Here is a 22,208-nt window from a genome sequence, read left to right as displayed (position 1 = left end):
ATAGATTGCTTAGGCTGACCCTTACGTTACATCTATATAGGTTGTGTGTGTGTAATATTATATTCTTTGAGTCCAGGTATTCATTGCTCTAGGGTTTGTGTTGCAGAATACGTGAGCGCTATGTAGATGAGTACTATAAATACTTTTTCTCATTCCCATTTGACATCTTCATCTTAGCTTTCTGTGACCAAACTTAATTGTATAGGACAGAAATTAAGAGTTGTGCTGAAGATATAGCCCACTTTCATTTCCTTGTTTATTCTGATGGATAGACTGCTGTTCCTCTTGTCGCTATCAGATGAGAATAGATAAATTACAGTTCTTTGTTAGTGTTGACAGCAATTTTGAAGACTGGAAAAAGACACCTAGAATTCACTTTGGTAGAGGTACACTTCGAAGAGTGCTTTGTCAGTTTCCACTCATTTTCTTGGTGCAAGAAATGCAGTAGAAAGCCTTTTCACATTCGAAAAGAAAAAATGTTTTCGCTCAGGCATGTCAAATGGAACAGCAATACCATAGTTCTAACAACAGTGCCACCCAGTGACCAGGATTGTATGAAAGTATGCTGGCCACTACAAAGCAATGACATTTGTTCCCAGTGGTGCATAAATCTTAATCTTGGTGATTTTCTTTTTTTTTTTTTTTTTTCTCTTTGATACATCATTTTTAAAAGAAACCAAAATTGGTTCAAAAAAAGAGGTAAAGAGGAAAGCCAGTCTCCCTTTTTTTTTTTTTTTTTTTGTTAAAGAGTAAATAAAAGTCAGCCTCTATAAATACTGTAGCTGCTGACTTTTAAGAAAGTGACACTCACCAGCCCAGGAGTCAGCACTCTCTTCACCTGGGCTGGTACTTCTCCAGTGTTTGGATCCCCAATGCCGCGATCTTGGCTATGGGAGCCAGCTGTGACTTCCTGCTGTTTAACAGCCCACTGCGCATTCATGAGATTGCACAGCATCAGATTGGTCCCACATCCTCCTGGGACATAAGACATGAACCTGGAGGTTGTGGGTGGGAGGTTGGGCAGCCCAAATGGTATGCAATTCTTGTCTAGGCAAAAATGATGGAAGTAGGAACAGACATGTTTCAGTAAACATTGAAATATGGTGGTTGGTGGGGGAGGCAGGTTAGTGGTACTTTCACTTTTAAGTAAAGGTTTGCTTTATTATGTGTTGCCAACTCATTAAAACACATACTATATGCATTTTGATACACTACCATTGACGTCCAAGGGTGGAAAAAAACAGCCATGTTGTATTTGTCAAGTGCATTGCATTGTCATGTTTTAATAGCTGTCTGTGTCCCTCTTGGAAAGGTTGGATTTGTCTCAGTGACCATTGTTGGCAAGACTAAAAGTGATGGAATGTTCAAAATTTTGCAGTTGGCATCTAAACAGAAGGAGAGGGGAACCTTCTAGTGGGGACATCTGTTCCAGTGGCCATTCACATGAGTCCCAGCCTCAGTATGAGGTTATAATCTAATGTTCATTGTAGCCATACTCACAAGGAAGGGGGTCATAAATTTACATTTGGTTTGTTTTGTGGAATTCCAAGCACCCATGGCTCACCCACGGCTCATCCACACACACACAAGCATGGTAGAACTTGTATAGGTTCCCTGTTAGGAACTGAACTCCTCACTGCAGAACTTCTGGGTGTACCTTAACTTATTAAATATCCTCTTTCCAATTCTAAAATGAATGAGAAATCTAGCTGGAATATGATTGGTTGCTCTGGACAGCACTTCCCCTTCCCACTGCCAGAGGTTGGAACCTGTCCCTTTCTGCCTGTATGCTTGGATGTACATGGATGACGGTGCCTTGGGTTTAAGTCAATAGTCCGCATTGTTCTTGTGAAACTCCAATATTTATCATCTTACTTGTTATCGATCTGAAAATTGAGCTGCCTTATGCCAATATTGTCCTTAGGCGTTGACTTTGTCAGCGCAGCACTGTAAATAAAAACGAATGATAAGCTCAATGGGTAGTGTCATTTGTATGCTGCAATCTGAGAGTGGACATACTGTAGGTGCGATTACGCTGGAAAGCAAATATTTCTACTATTTGCATGAAGCTGGCTGTTTTCCACCGATTTGGAATCAGCATATGTTTGTTTTGAATTAAAGGTACTTTACTATGATGTGTATACTGTGGTAAGGCTTTCCAGCCAATCACACTGTATTCCTTAATGGATTATACTGAAAAGGAGTTGCTTTATGAGCCATCTGTAACAGTGCAACTCTAGTCATAACTGTGATATTTGGCATTGATGTACCATTTGCTCTGCATTCACATCTATGGGCAGCCAAAGGAGCTATCTATGTGATAGCCGATAGATCTCTCGTATGGGATTACGGTTAAGAGAGGCAGTTTGAAAAAGAGGTAGCATAGCAGAGAGTGAAATTTTCCAGCACACAAACATCTTCTTCTGTTTATCCATGCTAATGAAAACTTTTTTACATAAATTTAATTGTAACTTTCATGGTATGTATGTGGTTGCCATGTACATCCACTTATGACAAGAAATTGAAATTCTTGGGGCTGTGATGAAAGGAGAATCAGTCAATTTACTCATTATGGGCAAAGTAACAGCCTACCCCCAGAACCACTTGTACTTGATTTTGTCTGGTCCATCACAAATTCCCTATACTTTCACAATTCGGGAGGCTATACGCTTCATCTAGGATGCAGTGCTAGGGCTTAAGCAGCCATCTAGGCCCAAAAACTTCCAGGAAAGACAACATCAACAACCCTATGTACGGTATGTTTTGGTTTTGTTGTTGACCACTCCAGATGTTTCAGATGAGGATAGGTGGACATTTAGCACAGGATGGAGGTTGCATGTTCTCCCTACATCCCTTTTGGGTTTCCTCTCATACTTCAAAGACATGCTGGTCCATTCATTGGCTCCTGTCTAAATTGGCCCTAGTATGTTTGTACAATTTATCTATGCACATGTGTTATTGTATTCTACACGCAGGTCGAAAGCTGAGCAATAGGGGAGGATTGAAGAAACATCTGATGACCTACCTTGCCAAGAAAATTCTATGGAAAAAGGCTTTCAGGCATATCAGACATGGTGCCCAGATAGCTGACCCATAGAATTGTTGAGATTCAGATACAACTGAATAGATTTATACATACATTCTTACATACAGTACATTGGCTAAGTGGTTAGCACTTCTGACTGGCAGCACTAGGGTTGTCTGTTCAAATTCAAACTACAGCACTACCTGCCTAGAGTTTGCATGTTCTCCCTATGTCTGCGTGGGTTTCCTCCAGGTACTCCGGTTTCCTCCCACACTCCAAAGACATGTGAGGTTAATTGGCTCCTGTCTAAATTGTTCCTAGTATGTGTATGTGTGAATGTGAGTTGGGGACCTTAGATTGTAAGTTCCTTGAGGACTGAGACTGATGTGAATGTATAATATTTATGTAAAGTGCTGTGTAAATTGATGGCGCTATATAAGTACCTGTAATAAATAAAAATACAATACGTATGTGAATGATTACGAACATTGTGCACTTGTTGAAACAGGTTAAGAAACCTTGCATAATCGATTTTACTCTGTCTTGTTTAAAGGGCTTGCTATAGTAATGTATATGACTAAGTTTATGAATACATTTCCTTTAATGGTTTTAGTGCGGAAAAACTAAAGTTGATCCACAGAGGCCATACTTATTTCAGACATTGTGTCTCACTGTTGGAGTTGTTTCGAGAACTGTCAGTGTTGCTCACATCTCCCAATCCGCTGCTATCTTTTCTCCAGGGCAGGCTAGAAAATTAAAGAAGTATTTTGGTTGCTGCTGACAGCAGAGACAGTTCTCTCCATGCCTCTCAAAATTTTAAAACAAAATTTTTGTGATATTAAATTTCTAATTTTGCTTCTTTCAGAACCACCATACTGGACACAGCCAGAAAAACTAGAGAAGAAACTTTATGCCCAACCAGCCGCTAGCACAGCCCGGTTCCGCTGTCCTGCTGCTGGCAAGCCTCAGCCCAGCATTTACTGGCTGAAAAATGGGAAAGAATTCAGAGGGGAGCATCGGATTGGTGGAATCAAGGTATTTTCTTTTCATTATTCAAACCAACGATGAGTGTTTTTAGTTTGCTATTGGTGAACAACTTATAAACAACTTGATCCCAAATCACACCGGATATATTCTGTGCAGCTTAGCCTATGAACATCTGTATTTTTTCAATAATTTTATAAAATTATTTTCTATAGATGTTAGCTTTAAAGAGTCAATCCCATTATGTGTGATTCTTCAGTTATCAGTTGGACACTCCAGAGGAAAGATGTTCCCGTTGAAATTCCCATCTCCACTTGTGTCATTGTGCATGCATTACCTAAGAGCAAACTGGTGCCTTGCTCATTTTTGGCAAAATAAACAAGTTTGCCTTTAATCCCTCCTCTCCCACATATACTTACATTTCCATACTGCTTAGAACCAGGAGCCAAAAGTACTTCAACCAATACTTCCTGGTGTGGAGGAGCATGTGACCCTACCTATGTGACTGGGCCAATCGGCTCAACCACATGGGTTGACTATAGTCCTGGAATGACTCCAATGAGCTTACACAGGACTTTCCATGGCTCCTGTTGACTAGGTTAAAGTGAACCTGTTTCTTTTCCTTGCCTGGGTTAAGCAAAGAGCCACTTTAAAAAGAATTGCTGGTTTACATGTAGATTTATTGTCAACTGCAAGAGATACACGTGGACAAATAAGAAGAGGCTACTTGCAACGCAAATATATTCCTAGTGTGGAATGACATCTTGCATTCCCTTCAGAACCCATTCACACTTGAGAATGGGGCCATTAATGTTTATATAGGGGAGACCTACAAGAGGTTCCCAGCGACTAGCTGAGAGTGGCAGCCTCATTGAAAGCAACGGGGGGCTTTTCTCATGGAGCGATTATCTGCGAATGGGCAGCCCTGGATGTCTGCATCCAGGGCCGATCTTTTGCCTCATAAGTGATTATATGTGACCATCCACGAACTGTCAGCCTCCTATTTTTCTCAGTGGGGCTGCCTACCACCGCTAATTGCTGGATCTCCCACATATAACTCAAAGTGTGAATGGCGCCCAACTTGCTTAGCAACATACACATTGCAAAGAAACTTTCATATTTTGAAAACTAGCTTACCTTTAAAGCGATTTTTGTAAAGGGAATTTTTTTTTTCAATAACAGGGTATACTTTCCTGCTCTGTGCAATGGTTTTGCACAGAACAGTCCCAATCCTCCTCTTCTCATGTCCCTTGCCGATGCTTCTTCCCCTTGCTGAGTGTCCCCACTTGCTATTGCGCACTCATGCGGGCCCACTCCAAAGCCGTGATCTGTGTGCCCATAGACACACAGAGTGCAACTCGGCCCTGCCCCTTAATCCCTCCTCACTGGCTGTAATTGCTGCTTCTGAGACAGGAGAGAGCGTAGCGATGCTGGATCGACATCGGGCTCAGGAAAGTATAAGGGGATAGCTGCACACAGAAGGGTTTTTAACTTAATGCGTAGAATGCATTAAAGTGGTTGTAAACCTCAGACATGAAATATGAACAAAGCATATCCCTCTATAATGTATATTTGTCACAATTGAGAGCACTAAGTTTCATTTCTATCAGCTGCTTTGTTCCTCATATCCGCATGAATCTCTTCTGACAAGTTTGCCTGACACCAAGAGAAAAATGGTGACTGGGAGGGACCACCTGCAGATTGAGAGCCTCAGCTCTGTTCCTGTGAGCTGTGTGAAGGGGGGGGGGGTCCCTTTCCTCCAATCACCTCTCAGAGCTGTCCTCACTGAGCTCTACAGAGTGTAAATTCAGCTCCTTTCTTCCACCCCCTTTTTTTTTGACAACTCTACAAGCTTTATAAATTCAGCACATTGAATGGATGGAGAGAAGAGTGCAACTAGACGGGTACAATTTTATGTAGGTGGATTTGTTTCATCTCTGTGTGTCATCTGAGGCCAGTCACCCCACTGGGTATATGTAACCGTTTACAACCACTTTAAGGTAAAAAAAAAAAAACCTTCTGGTTTTAGAACCACTTTAAGCCAGAGTCCCACTCTGAGGATAAATATTGAAAAAACCCAACAAAGAGAATGAGACCCCCTGACAGTGGTGATGGTAGGGGGCGGAGCTGGGAACTCAGTAATGAAACAGGCAAGATTTCTGCAACCAAGGGATCCAAAACCTTTTACACAAGTAATTTAAATCTGTGCTGCTTGCATTCTGCGTGTTCATTTCCTTATCTTCCTGTTCTCAAGACACTGTGTGCTTTTATCCCATCTAATGCAGGTCTTATTAATCTTTAATCGCTGACATTTTTTTTTTTTTTTCTCCTGAAAACCCTTTCACATGTTTTTGCTGTAGCTGACTGTGGATGGGAAAGTTGGCTACTCAGGAATGTTCAGGTCAGGGTCTGGTCACATGACACACGTGATAGCAAAAGAAGTACCATTGTGTCCGGTGCCAACAGACAGCGCCTAATCCTTTGTACACACACTTCTCACAGCTCACAATTACATTGTTACAGGGCAGAAAGGAGCAGAGCATAACAAAAATAGATCTCTCTGTAACAAACATGGAAGACATTTAAAATATTCTAGGATCTTTTTAATTCATAGTCTGTGTAATAAATCACATTAGCATTTTGGTAAAATCTGAAGCTGACTATACTTGTGGGGATCTTTTACAAAGTTGGCCAATCAGACAAATATGTGACTCAAATCAGATGATCTCCCCAATACTGATGATGCATTGCTGCTTAATGCAGGATTATTTCTGTTCATCTCTTTATCAGCAGAAACACTTGGACCCTTTTCAGAATCTGAAGTATACTTTAAAGTTAGAAAATCCTACTAAATTGTCTCTTGCCTAGCTCACACAGCTCATGTCTCTCTTTTGAAGAAAAGCTGGCCATACACTTATGGATATTTCCAGTTCAGTGCTCGGGCTAAACAAAAGAAAACGAATTGGTAATTCACGTTAAATGATGTTGATTAAGGAATCTCCCCTGCCTCCTATGTTATTTAAACACCAGTGGCTGTCTGAATACCTGAACAGTGACTGCATGTGATAGGATGTAGTCACTGTTAGGCCAATAATTTTCCACCCAGCTCAGCTTATTTTTTAATTGACTTTTGTCACCCCAAAGTAGCATGGACAGGACCGTCCACAGCTCCAATTCCAGTTGAAATTCAAGCCATGTAGGGCTAGTGTTAAAGTTCCTCTTTAAAACCAGTTATCCCAATCCTCCGCGTCTCCTGGTTAAAAAATGTACTGAAGGTGAATTCTGGCCTTTACCTATGATTAAAAACATTCCCTTTCCCCTCCTAACACCTATACTAACTAACCTGTGTAAGAAAGATGTATATTCTTACCTATTTGTTGCCCATGCTGATCACGTGATCGACAATGGCTGGTTTTGCCTGGAAGCGTTGTCTGTTTTTGGCACTCCCTCCTCTCCCCTTCAGCGGCCACTGGCTGGATCAGACTAAAGCAGGCTGAAAATAGGTAAGTATAGACATCCTTTCCTTTTTGCAAAGATTCCTTTAGTATAGGTGTTAAAGAGGGGAAAGAGAGCATTTTTAAGCATAATTAAGTAAAGCCTAGAATTATTATTATTATACAGGATTTATATAGCGCCAACAGTTTGCGCATTGCTTTACAATATAACGGGAGACAATCGAGCAACAATACAGTTCAATACAGAAGGTATAGAAGGCTCTGCTCATGGAGCTTACAATCTAGAAGGAAGGAGATTAGGTAACAAAAGGTAATCGCTGCAGGGGTTGATCTGATGGAGGTGACTCCAGTACAGCTTTTTAGGTGGAGGTATGGAAAACTTTCCTGAATAAATGAGTTTTCAATGATCGCCAAAAGGCAGACAGGGTAGGAGCTGGCCAGACATACTGGGGTGAAGTTCCATAGGATGGCAGAAGTTCTAGAAAAGTCCTGAGGTAACAAGGGAGCAGGAGAGCAAGACAATTTGGGCGATATCTGCAGATGAGGTTGGTTATATAGCTGGGGCAATATTGTGGATGGCTTTGTGCATTGTGGAATTCTACTTTTAATACACACTTGTCAGTTCCCTAATCTTAGAAAACTAATCTCAGGACTAATATACTTTTTAAAAAAAATCCTATGGAGTCCTGAATGCCAGCTGTACTAATATGCAAATTTTAGCCTCTCACTTGGGGGTACATTTTTGCAGTTGGCCCCTAAAGTTGTCCATCATATGCATGGGTAAGTAGGAAGGTGCTGTAGGTGGTAATGTTCCTCAGCAATTCAATAAGGATCTATTAAAGGTGTGTGTACCTGCAGTTTGGTCCTGTGGCTAGTTTCTGAAATGAGTATGTCCACCCGCAGAATTATAACTTCACTTTCCATTTCCATAAAGGAATAGTGCCGAAAATAATTGCAAACGTGTTTGACTGATCTACATTTTTATGGTATTGTCTACTTTTGATGGTGGCTGTTTTTGTTTTTTGCATGGTCAACTGACTAGGGATTTTTATTTTCATATTAAAGGGTTTCCTCTGGGCCATTGCAGAGAGTAGGGAGGTATTCATTTTGGACCTGGCTTATTGTCTGCTGAGTTTTCTGAAGATAAACACATCAGTACTGCACAGAGCCAAATCCATGCTCAACTGGGAAAAACCAGCGCTCTTGTGCTAGAGCCCTAATTCCTGGTCTTGCTTGTTAATTGCAGATTTGTGCTTTGTCAGACTTGTGTTTGGTTGTCATTGTGGCCACAGAGGATGTGACCTTCAGCATGTGACCTGCGCCCCGACCACCAGACTGAGTGACAGGGCTTGTAGAAATATTTTCTGTCTTTCTCACTTAAGGCTTGAAAGCTCTAAGCCCCAGGAATGTCTAAACAAAGGGCCCTGTGACAGAGCATATCAACCAGGGAAAGTGAAGGGCAGCAGAAGATAAACAGTTTAGTCCTGCCTATCTCTTATCTGTTGGTCCTGTTGTCTTCTCATCACACCGCACATTAACACTGGCTAATTGATTACCACTTAAAAGAACAGTTTGCGCCCAAGTCTGTAAAAAAAGCCATTTTAAACAATAGGGAACCTGTCCATTGGAAATGAGGTGGAATATAAAGGTTTAGATGTGATTCATTTTCACTTAATTGTCTATATGGCATCTGAAAGAGTAGGTGTTTTAAATAAAATGTGTAACCCACCACCATCCTCTTCCTTATTTATGTAATGTGAAGTAAAGCCCAGCCATCCATAGATCAAAATCTGGCCAGTTCAGCAGGAGCTGGCCAAATTTTGTACCATCTATGGGCATTCCAACTTGAGAAAAGTCGATCTCATAATTGGCTTTTCTCGCGCATGATTGTTGGAAAATTTTCATTTGATCAGCACCTGCAGCTAGTCGGCTGCAGTGCTGATCAATGTATTTTTATAGTGACGTTGTCCCGCCTTTCAGAATACCATAGCACATTGGGGAGGATTCTTCCATCCGCCTCTCTTATGTGGATGAGGGAACAAGTTAGTTTTTTTTCCTATCAGCCAGCGAGTTAATTGTTTTTTCCAATCATTCTATGGCTAGCCTAAGCTGGCCATCTTCCAGTAGAATTTTGTTGAAAATGTCTGACCCCACAGATGACTAGAAAATTTAACAAACATTCTAAAAACAAACCGACAACATTCGTGAACTGAGGATGGACATTTTTATTGAATGAGTTTCTAATAGTGAATGTGGAAAACTCCTTTCACTACAAAATTAAAAGCAAATGGTTTTCGAACGACTTTCAAATGATGTTCATCAAGTCATCAAATGTAATGAAAATGTTCACACAGTCATGAAATGTAATGAAAATTTTCACACAAGTGTTTGGATGAAAATGTACTAGTGTATGGCCAGCTTTAGGGCCCATTCACACATCTAAAATATGCATTACCACAATGCATGGTGATGCACCTGCTTGTTGCATTGTGATCCAATTGATTGTGAATAGCAACCCAACATATTGTATGGTAGAACCCAACTCCCTGTGCCACAATTCATAAACTATATGGTTGTGGTTTCCATCAGCTGTTGAACATTGCTGAGTGCTCTCAACACAGAGTACAAATAATTGTGTTGAGTCCTTACCAACAGATACTGTACATTAAAACCCTGATGAAGTGTGCCCCCATTGTGTGCCCCCCCCCCCGAAACGTGTTGGATGTAACTCCTGTTATAGGCTTGGAATTAAACCTCTTTAGCACTTTGGAATACTGCTTCAATTCTATATAAAACCAACAGGTTTGATATGCATGGAATGGTATTTAGCTAATTTAAGTTGAAAGTTCCATTGCCTTTAATACACTGATTATTATTTATTTCAGGTACTTATATAGCGCCGTCAATTTACGCAGCGCTTTACATATATATTGTACATTCACATCAGTCCCTAACCCTCAAGGGGTGTACAATCTAAGGTCCCTAACTTACATTCATACATACACATACATGGGCCAGTTTAGACAGGATCCAATTAACCTACCAGCATGTCTTTGGAGTGTGGGAGGAAACGGGAGTACCCGGAGGAAACCCGCACAGGGAGAACATGCAAACTCCAGGCAGGTGGTGCCATGGTCAGGATTCGAACCAACGACCCTAGTACTGCCAGGCGGAAGTGCTAACCATTTAGCCACTGTGCTACCCAATTTGAGAATTAATAGTGCATGTATAATATAGCTTGTATTTTCAGATTTTTGGTTAGTTGTTTTAGTAGAAGGACTAAAATCAGGCTTATCCAATTTTTTGCCAAAAAATTTATTTTATCACATGTACTTATATAGTGCCATAAATTTTACGCAGCAATATTGTACATTCACATCAGTCCCTGCCCTCAAGGGGTGTACAATCTAAGGCCCCTAACTCACATACATACACATACTAGGGCCAATTTAGACAGGAGCCAGTTAACCTGCCAGCATGTCTTTGGAGTGTGGGAGGAAACTGGAGTACCCAGAGGAAACATGCAGACTCCACGCAGGTAGTGCCATGGTTTGGGAACTCATGACCCTAGTGCTGCTGGGCAGAATTGCTGACAACTTAGCCACTGTGCTGCCCCTCCTTTTTTTTTTTTTTTTTTTTTATTATAATATATATATATTCTGCTCCATAGAGGGCTTTGTTTCCTCTTTGGTATATAGCATTCTTTGTTCTATGAGCGGTACTCTTCTGCAGTGGGTTACACACAAGTCAGGCAATGGACAGTGTCCACAGATTCCTCACAAGCATACATTTAATAAAGAAGGGACTGTAGTCGTCTCAGAAGTCCCGCTGACCTCCTGTCACAGTATCTGGGATGCTGGTCAAGCTGTCTCAGCAGCAGTGGTGACAGGCTCCAGACACAAGCTTTCTGCCTGATAAAATCTTATTTTAGGGCAAAATGTGTGAAACCCGAGCATTGGAGCCTGTCCTCTTACATATAAACACTTTGTTCCCAACAAGCTCTGTAAATACAGATAAAGTATTGAAGGGGATCTTTCTCGGAAACCTTCCCTGTCTAATTCTGTTTATTGGAGGGAATGTATATACTGGACGGAGTTTATTTTATTCCTCTTGGCACAAATTCCGGGTTTATGATTGTGTCCTGTAATTCTGGCTTCCTAAATAATTACACATTTACAGACCTTAAGCTGGTCACAGACCACACAATTTTTGGCCAGTTCCTGCTGAATCGTCCAAAATTCGATCCATGATGGCTCTGTCTGCAACAGTCGACTGAGCCAGGTATAAAATGATCGGTTGAACAGTGACTGCATTTAATGGATGGAAAAATTTGTGTTCAGACATATGCAGCACCGATGGTTGGCTGAATACGTGAACAATGACTGTCCAGTCAAGGTCAGCTACTGTTAAGGTATTAAGCCAGCTGTGGGTGCTGCCATTGTCTGAATACAATACGACGGTAAAGACACGGGGTCCGGTTGTAGATGAACTAGAACTTGTATTGCAGAGAATGCCAACTACGAACATCTCCAGCGGGAGAGCGCTGCTTAGGGTAACACTCACAGTTCAGTTCAAGGCAGAGATGCAGCGGGTAAAGATACACCGACAGCATCTGTCTTGAGAAGGCGGAATGTAGCCTGACTGGTCCGAGGGTACAGTACAGGACTTTGAGTTCCTAGCCTGTTCCTACTCATCTGGAACCTTTCCCTGTCACCGTCACTTTCTCTTACAGGCTCTTTCCCTACTCTAACCACTTTGCAAAATGCGTGCCAAAACCTGGGGCCAGGGACTTATCAAGACTCTTTGCTTATAAAGATGGCCACCAAAGACCTAGATGTAGCATAGCTAACCGGAACCTGGAAACCACAGAGAAACAGAGTTTCTCCTGACTTCCTCCCCTGGCTGATACCAATCTAGTCTGGCGCCACCTACCACTCTAGTCTGGCACCACCTACAGTGAAGGAAGCAGATTGCACCTGCCTTCTTTAATAATTTGAAATTATGTTGTTGCAACTGAATGTAAATTATCTAATGCAGGTACATTTTTTTCCCAACATTCCCAATAAGATAATCTGCATGTGTACTTGCCTTGATCTGAGTCACCCTTTTTCCTCTATGGAGAATTTCATATGACTTCCTTTCAGAGGTTTCACAGAGCCTTAATATTTAAATCCTCCCAGGAATCTGTTATTGTAAGTCTGTAGACACTAAATGACCCAGAAAAAGCTTTGGATTATTCCATGCCAGACTCCTGTGCAGTCTCACTGTGCTTGGGATCCTGAGCGTGCCAGCCGGGGTTTGTCTCGGAGGAGAGGCTGGCTGCAACAAAAACAGAGCATGAAAGTTTTCTAAAGGACCCTTGGCCTCCCTTATGAGGCTGAAATAAAGCAAGGACAATGAATGAAGGGAAATCACCCCAATGGGACACAGACTGCATTTAGAAATCCATAACAAGTCTATTAGCCATACTCTACTCTGTCCTGAGCTACAAAATAAAAGTTTTAGATTTAGATGTTGGAAATATAAACACCACTTCCTGTGTTTGACACCAACAGAGATGCAGACAGGATTGAAGCTTTTTAGAGGTTCTAATGCTTCCTCACTCAAAATTTAAAAAAGAGAAATCATTTTAAGGATACAGTACATATTACATCCAAATTCAGGGTGTAACATGATGCCAATTGGCACTGCCCACACAGCCACATCATTCACTCAGAGATTTGTGAATGAAATCTCATCTGCCACAATGGCAGACTGACTTATAGTTTTCAATGGAATGTGTGTACAGTGATAACTGCACTACTAGTGCATTGACACTTCCCCCAGCTCTCCCACTGAAAACCTGTACCCCAGTGGGGGTATAGTGCCTTTTGGAGGAGTCTGCAGGAGCCTGACATTGAACTTGTGATCTATTGCACACTTTTTTTTTTTCTACTAAAGGAGACGTGGCCTTTAAAGCAGAATCCCAGCCAAAAATAAGATACAAGATAAAAATGAATACATGTACATATCTGATCAGTTGTATCTGACTCTTGGTACATCTGTGGCCCAGCTCTCTGTGCACTGTTCTGATACACTTGTCAGCCTTTCCATAGACTTTTCTTGGCAATTTTTTTTATGAGGTTGGGTCTTTCCTTAACCTTCCCCAATTGCTCATCTAGGGACTTGTCTGCAGCATAGGGAAATACATGAGAATAGCCAATTTTATACACATACTAGGGCCAAGTAAGACAGAAGCCAATTGACCTGCCAGCATGTCTTTGGAATGTGGGAGAAACCCAAGGCAAACTCCATGCAGGTATTGTCCAGGCTGAGATGTAAACAAAGGACGCCAGTGCTGGTCAGTCAGTCAACGACTAGGGTAGTTAGTTCGAAGCCATCAACGGCATTACCTGCATGGAGTTTGCATGTTCTCCCTGTGCTTGAATGGGTTTCCTTCAGGTACTCTGGTTTCTTTCCACAGTCCAAACACATGCTGGTAGGTTAATTGGCTCCTGTCTAATTTGTGTATGTATGAATGTGAGTTAGGGGCCTTGGATTGTAAGCTCCTTGTTAGGTCACCACACTGCCCAAAAATATAAAGCCCAGCTTTAACCTTTGCTGCAGTGTTTACTACCAGTCCAGAGATTTGCCCCACAGTATTTCTTTTCTGCTGCTAGATGTCCTCTGGCCAGCATCATACAACCCAGGTCATCCTAGATCTGTCCCAGCCTGTGATTGGACAGTGCAAGGAGAAGCAGCACAACAATGAGCTCATCTGTCATTCTGTTTTCTTCTCCTATCGGCATGCTTCTTGTAAGCACATGACCCGATTGGCTGCTTGTGCTGCTTCTTCTTTTCTCACTCCAGGCCTGCTATACATAGACTACCAGGGGCTGATATCAAGTCAAATTCAGCTACTTGCACTTCTTTCATTTAAAAATATATTAGATTATGTATTAATGATTACAGAGCTGCATTAATTTTTGTTTCTTTTATATCTTCCTAAAGTTCAGCTTTTCATTAAACATACACTGAACCAAGGGACACGACTCTGGCTTATACTCACACCATGACCGTAAATGCCCACTACACCAAAAAAAACCATATATGCTCAGCAGCTGGAAGTTTTGATAGATATGCATTTGAAAGCTTCTATGTTTGAGAAACTTGAATGAAACTTGATGAATCCATGTGTTGTTTTTTTGTTTTTTTTGGTAAGGCTCCATTCACACTTGTGCGACTTGTCATGCGACTTTGAACATTAAAGTCACAGCCCATTCTTTTCAATGGCACCCATTGCCCTATTTGATGTGGCTTTGATCCAGAGAGTGTAAAGTCAGATCAAAGTCACTCTCCAAAGTCACACTGGAAATTGTGCAACTTTGGAGTCGTGCAAGTGTGAATAGAGTCTTAAAAAAAAACACTTGGTTTTTCTCAAACTAATATCTCTGCCTCAAATAGTTTGTCTACACTGAGGAGCTAATGCAGGCCTCTGTCTGAGGCTCACTAGCTCCCTAAAATGAGCTCATCAGGAAATGTGTAGAAATACCTTGTATTCCTCAGTTAGACATACTGTATGTGGAGTGAGGACGTGATGTTATGAGATGAAATGCCTCAGTAAACAGAACCATTTAGAATAAAGATGAGAGAGAAGAGATAACTATTGTAATCTCTGTGATCACACTCCTAGGTTTATAGAGCTGAAGCAGAACACGCCAAAACGAACTACGTCTTCCTCCTTGTGTTTAGGTCCAAGATATGCCCGCATTCTAAGAGTGCTTATTTAGAATATCTTCCCTCTGATGTGCCTCTGACACTATATTGCAGTGTTAGGAACTAACTGAAGGATGGATCAAGACATACTGGTTACCTTGTAAATCTCCAAACTCTACAGTTTTTGGCATGTACAGCTTGATTGTCAAGAGATAGGATTCCAGAAAGTTGGTGCATTTTGGCCTGAGTATTAGAGTGATTAGAAGGGTTGGAACCTCTGTCTGTGTCCCTGTTGGGGAGATTGCCTTTACTTCCTGTTAGAGAAATGCCTTGCAACACCCTGACCCAAAATGTGTTGCCTGAACAGGAAGTGAGAAGAGATCTTTCAAATGTTGACATAGACCACTCAAATGTGGATAACATTCCACTATTTAAAAGGTGTTACTGTTTGTGTCTTCTTAAGAGATGTTTTTCCTTATCTGTTCTAGTGTCAAGGGAAAAGTGAGAGGAAATCTCCTAACCAGAGCTGTAGATAGCAATAAATCCAGCAGAGATTCTAACCCTTCCCATGTCTTGCTAAAACTGAATGATTTAACTCTGTTTATTTTATGGTTTATATAATCTGCACTGGTGTTTTAGGGCCACACTGTAGACTCAATGTTCTGTTATATGCATTTAGAACAGGGGTGTCCAAACTTTTTTCAAAGAGGGCCAGATTGGATGAAGTGAACATGGTGGAGGGCCGAACATTTTTCCGAACATTCTTTGAACCATTACAATTAAATGCAAATAAATTATTTTATGCCAAGTTAATTGCAAACGACATACTTTTCATTTCATAACATTAAGATCAACTGACAGCTGAGTTTTCACAATGTATTGAAAATAAATTTAAAAAAAACTTACCTGCACTAATGTGAAGGGTGAAAAAGGTAGCTGGAGCTGAAGTCTCTGCTCGGCAGCCGGGAGGGGAAGAGAAACACACTTCACGCTGGAAGCCCGGCCCTGACGTCACCTCCCTCTGTCGCTCCCAGTGCGGCGCAGTCATGCATGCGCACTGCTCTCAAGCAGAAGACTGTCTGCCATAGAAGGGAGGGCCCTGGGAAGGCCACATTACACAGAGCAGGGAGGGCTGTTGGAGGGCCGTATTAAACCGACCCCCGAGACGTAAATGGCCCGCGGGCCGGACTTTGGACACGCCTGATTTAGAATAACATGAAAAATGTTAACAGATCCATATTTTGAAATCTTCGGATTTCTGCCCTTTGCGTTTATCGTGGACTGGTAGCTTTCGGTCTGTAGGCTCCTAGTGATCCATAAACCAGCATTTGAAGAACATTGCCCTCTAGCTGGACAACTTTCTGGCCATTCAGCTCTATTATTATTTATTCATTCTTTACAGTTGCGACCCCCGCAGTGGAGCGTGGTTATGGAAAGCGTGGTTCCATCCGATAAAGGAAATTATACTTGTGTAGTGGACAACAAGTATGGAACTCTCCGTCACACTTATCAGCTGGATGTCCTAGGTGAGTCTTCTATTTATGTGTTTACGCCTGATTATGCAAACCTTAATAATGTGCTCCCTTCCACCACACCTAGTGCAAGAAAAATTACAAGTAGAGTATGCATACCTGAGCATGAGAAATTGTGCAGAAAAACTTTGCAAGAGGCTTCCAGTCTGTTCATGAGGACAATGAAAGTCTTACTCATATCCGTATACTGGGGTTCAGAGAATTCTGTGTAAAACCCAAAGTCAATTGAAAGTTCTTGATCAGTGGCAATACAATGGTTACTGCCGGAGTATTCTTTTTAAAGCTTAACTGCATGCAAGCTGCTAAATACTCAGAATTAATAAACAAAACTTTTTTACCTGCCAGACGATTTGTAAGCCTGCACAGACACTAGCGATCCAAGCAGGAAATCTCAGAAACTCCAATGATGAAAAAAAAAATTTGGCTGGTTATCCTCCCTTGCTATAAGTTTGCCTATAGTTCTACTTGAATTAGTTCCAAATGCTGATCTACTGTCTCTCATGCTCAGGGTTACTTATATTAGATGCAATTTTTTTTTAAAAGGTTTTTTTTTTTTTTTTTTTGTGCCAAAAGCTTTAAACATGGAATGTAATGGGTTATAATGTGCAATCCATTTTTTTCCCATTTTATATACTTTGGTCCTTGCACGGTAATCTTTGCCAATTCGTTACTTTCATAATGGGATTTATTTCATGTGGATATTTATGCATATTTATGAGCCATTATGAGAGCTGGTCTTGTTTGTCGCCTTTATTGAAGAAGTCTTGTATACGTGGTCTGACCCTACAATACCTGGCTTGTTTGTTGTGCTGTTTATGCTTTTTGCGAGGGTTGTACAAGGAAATTGCCTTTCCTGGCATAGGTATAATATCAAGTAGCTACCCCAACATAGGACATAGCTAAGTCGTTGGCAGTATTCTCTGCCTTCAGTTGGACCAACGCACCAGTTCTGCCGAGATGTTTGTGAGCGACTTTCACAAGCCACAAAGTCTCCTGTGAAGAGCTGGTTTCAGGGGCCTCCAAATCTCACGTAGAACAACACGGACGACAAACTTTCATATGGATCCAACGAAAGGTGAGATGACCTGCCAAATGACTTGGCAAAAGCTACCTAACAAATAGCTTGTTTTTAAAGGAGCTACAGAGGTGTTTTAAAGTAATCACAACAATAAATAGGTTGATTTTGTTGTAGCTTGCTTTCATTTCACACTTCATACCCTATCTTACAATTCTTACCCAATTTCCCTCCAGTTGGTGTAGAATAATTATGTATATGATGATTCAAATAAAAGGTCAGCTAAGTGTTTGCTTAGCACTCTGTTACATAACAGTGAATGCATTTATGGCTAAACCCACAACTGTAAAATCAGTCTGTATATGCAGTAAAGCCTGCTTGATATACTCACTGTGGAACCTAAGGGGTTAATCCTCTGCATTGTGTAAAAAGGCCCTTTGATCCTGTCTTCTCTGATCCTCCCCTTCTTCCAGTGTCCCCCTCTTGTCTCCTGATAAGACATGTGTGGAGTCACTCTGCACATGCTCAGTTTGGTGTATATTGCTAGTGAGGTGTTTTGTTTTTTTATTACTCGGGAAAGTGCATGTGATCAGCACAGGGCCAGTCAGCACTGTTCAGACAGAGGTCAGGGGTTCTTAATCCTCATAGAGCAGAAAGAAAACTCCTCCTACAAGCTTTAACATGTGCTTTGCTGGACACTGATAGAAGTCACAAGACTGCTATATTGTGCTGATGAGAAAAGGTATTTAGCAGTTTATATTTACTAAAATAATGGCATTTCCATGTTCTGTAGACTGTGGGAGACAAGATAGAGTGAATGCAGAGTCCGGGGTTTAGTAACACTTTAGGTAACAAACAACCCAACAGATTATCAGCTACCACCAACACTTTGGATCATTTCATAGTGTTGCACGAAATTGTGGATAGTAGGTCACACTCATCCATTTGGCAGCTTTTGCAATTGTGTGTATGTGTGTAACCAGCATTTAGATTTTGATTACTGCAACTGCTTATGCTAGTTTATCACCTTACAGAACACCTTCTCTCATGTTATGTAGTGAGGTATTGCAGTCCTAACATATTTCATGCCATAGGGTGACAATGCTGCTTGTCTATAGGTACAGTACAGGGAGTGAGCATTGTCAACTTAGGACCAGAAGTAGGTTACTGGCCGGATCACCAATTAAAAAGAAAGGGGGGGGGGAACAAAACGAATGCAGCCACCATATATAATGATTAGAAAGCTTCAATATACAGTATTACATTTTTAATCTTTGATTTGGATACACTTAAAACAAGCACAAGTGGTCCAATCTTTCCATGCTGCAGCTGCTGCAATGGACAGCTGCCTTTCTTTAGTTCATGTCAAACTTGGATAACCTGGCCTTTTGTCAGTTCAGCCATCCAGTCATACAATCTCTTCAGAAACCATTTACAAGAGACAATCTGCTCCTGTTATAGGAGGAAGATACTTCTTTACCTCAGTTCAGAGAAACTTTTACTAGGCACACAATTATTTTGTGTAAGATAACAAAACTGCACTATTTCAGCATATAGCGCAGTAGTCTCCAAACTGCAGCCATTTGCTTGCCTTTATCCAGCCCTGGGGAGACTATTCCTTCCACTGATATGAGGCACCATTCCTTCAACTGCCTCCAACAGTGAGGCACCATTCCATCCACTGACACCAGTGCCCCAACAGTGGGGCACTATTTCTTCCACGAACACCAAAAATGTAGTATTCTTTCTTTAAATGACACCAAAAATGGGGCACTATTTCTCCCACTGACCCCAATGATGGGGCATTATTCCTCCTAGCAGTCCCAATGATTGGGCACTATTTCTCCTCCCTCTGACCAGTGTTACTATTTAATATTTTCACTCCCACTGACCTCCAAGCCTGAGGCATTGTTTATTCCCACTGACCCTGGGGCATTTTCTACTCCCATTGGCCACAGTCCGGCTCCTTTAAAGTATGAAAGACATAGAAGGTAGAAGATAAAAGGATGAGGACAGAAATAGTTGAATATGCTTACAGTTTTTAGGAATTAGCTTCTGACATGATATAGATATATATAGATATATATATATATATATATATATATATATATATATATATATCTCCTTAAATGAATCTCCTTTTCTTTTTTCTAGAGCGGTCTTCTCATCGGCCCATCCTCCAGGCCGGGTTACCTGCCAATAAGACGGTGATAGTAGGCAGTGATGTGGAGTTTCACTGTAAAGTTTATAGCGACGCTCAACCTCACATTCAGTGGCTAAAGCACATGGAGATTAATGGCAGCAAGTATGGCCAAGATGGAGATCCTTATGTCTCAATCCTAAAGGTAAAGTCCTTTTCACTTTATTCATGTTGTATACATGGTTTTCTTTCAGAGACTGCTATAGGTCATTATGAACAAGAGGGGAGGGGATATCCTTCTTTACATAATATTACTGGATACTAACATTTATTGGTAAAGGTGATCCAGGGAATATTTGTTTGCCTCTTGTGGGAGAAAGGGATTGTTTTTCCCTTGCTGGAGCAAATTTGGATCATGCTTTATTGGATTTTTTTTGCCTTCCTCTGGATCAACTTTGGGTATAGGATTGTATTTCTTTTTTTCACTTTTAATGCTTGAATTAGATGGACTTGCGCTTTTTTTTTTTTTTTTCCAACCAGACTATGTAACATAGAAATTATTTCCTATAACTTCCTGTTGGGTCTTCAGGACAGAAAGTGAAAGATATCTCCCACTATGGGGCAAATGCATTGGATTTGTGACACCAGCATGGGAGCAGAGGAAAAACATGTATGACAATGGAACCCAAAAGAAAGCCGTGGTTCTCTTATATGTGTGGTAGATCATCCAACCAATTTTTTATATTATGCAAACAAGTGTCTCTGAAACAAAGAACATGAAAAGCAAAAGCAGAAAAGAACAGAGGAAACTTGTGATTATTGGGTTTAACCCTTCTTTACTCTATCCAGACTTAAATAAAAAAAAAATGACATTTACAATATAGCAAAATTGACATGGTTGGCTCATCTGGTATCCATTACATTATTCTATTCAAAAGATGAAAACAAGTTTTAGGTTTACAAGACTGGACGCATTTGTCGGCAATAAAAGTGTTGGAATATCCTCAAGGGTAACTGGTCTGTAGCCATTAGAATGTCCGGAGCATTTTACCAACCTGAACATAACAAGCTTATATCACTGGACCATGAGTTGGAACTCCTAAAATGAGGCCTTTCTAGTCATTAAGCTGTAATTTTTTGGATATATGTTTAGGTCATAATGACATCTTCCCTGTGGGGAAGGGAACAGATGCACCTTAAAAATTCTAACGAGAGCTTTCGAGAACAGTGTCTTATATCCTGTGAGGGTACTTTTGAAATATAGCAATCCCAAGTGATAAAATAACTGCTGTATTGGAAAATCTTACCGTGAAATTTATGAGCGGCTAAGTCAGCAGTGAGCTCAGGCCGGCCGCTTAATATTTTGTCTCTGAATCTTATTTTTGAGTCCTGATAATTGAAACCGCATTTGTTAACCGCAATCCTTGCTAAAACTTTTCTTCCCGATGAACGGTCTATAGAATGTGTCTGACACAAAAATAGCATTTTTTCTAACTTGGATCATGATACTTGTGAACAACAAAAGAAAACAAACACTAACTTTAGACAAGACACATTAAGATGAAAACACATTAAAATAATTAACTTTCAATAATTGCCATGTTGAGCAGCATGATATATATGAGGTGGATTTACTAAAACTGGAGAGTGCAAAATCTGGTGCAGCTCTGCATAGAAGCCAATCGGCTTCCAAGTTTTATTGTCAAAGCTTAATTGAACAAGCTGAAGTTAGAAGCTGATTGGCTACCATACACAGCTGCACCACATACTGAGTGCTTCAGTTTTCGTAAATCTCCCCCATAGTCTCTTGTATTTTACACATCATAGTTTGCTAATTTTGGATACGTGTGCACATTTAGCATTGTGTATGTTTTATTGAAGTTCTACAAATTGCTAATCCCTGTTGTAATCTAATATTTTCATATCCAAGTTTATCCAACTTCTACTAATTTTGGCAAAATACTTCTCATTTTTTTGGTTGTCCTAACTCAACTCGAAGAGCATTGTTTATTGCTGTCCTGGCTCTCTAGGTTTGTTAAAATTTTATACAGAGTTTCTTAGAAATATTCAGATCTGTCTAAACATTTTCATGTAAAACTGGAAAAAAATATAAATAAGTAATTTTGGCTTTGTTTATTGAAACAGTTCAAGGTGCAATCACAGTGAAAAGTAAAGCATATTATAACTGCCAATTAGAATTTATTTCTTAGTTGATCTGATTAGCGCAAACAAAATTTTTTAGTTGAGTTTTTTAGTTAATCTTTGAGTTACAGCGCTTTGCACTATTGGATTATAGCAGAGTTTCAACCAAAGGGCTAAATACAGAATGATAGTGGCTATATTTGCCATTATGTTGTATCTG

At 40.7% G+C, this 22,208-nt stretch overlaps 1 protein-coding gene across 4 annotated transcripts in view; it reads left to right on the top strand.

Moving 5' to 3' along the window:
• FGFR3 (fibroblast growth factor receptor 3) overlaps window positions 1–22,208 on the top strand; it is a 166,208-nt gene that overhangs the window by 100,414 nt on the left and 43,586 nt on the right. For all 4 annotated transcript variants that reach the window (XM_089692269.1, XM_089692268.1, XM_089692267.1 and 1 more), the window contains exons 5-7: window positions 3,891–4,060; window positions 16,562–16,685; window positions 19,861–20,051. In XM_089692269.1, coding sequence (XP_089548395.1) covers window positions 3,891–4,060; window positions 16,562–16,685; window positions 19,861–20,051 — 485 coding nt within the window. The remainder of the gene's footprint in view (window positions 1–3,890; window positions 4,061–16,561; window positions 16,686–19,860; window positions 20,052–22,208) is intronic.

The sequence above is a fragment of the Staurois parvus genome, unplaced genomic scaffold, assembly GCF_062004578.1.
Source record: "Staurois parvus isolate SC_StPar_1 unplaced genomic scaffold, SC_StPar_1.0 ptg000581l, whole genome shotgun sequence".
NCBI lineage: Eukaryota > Metazoa > Chordata > Amphibia > Anura > Ranidae > Staurois > Staurois parvus.
Note: the sequence above shows the minus strand (reverse complement) of the source record. Positions and strands in the feature narration are given on the sequence as shown.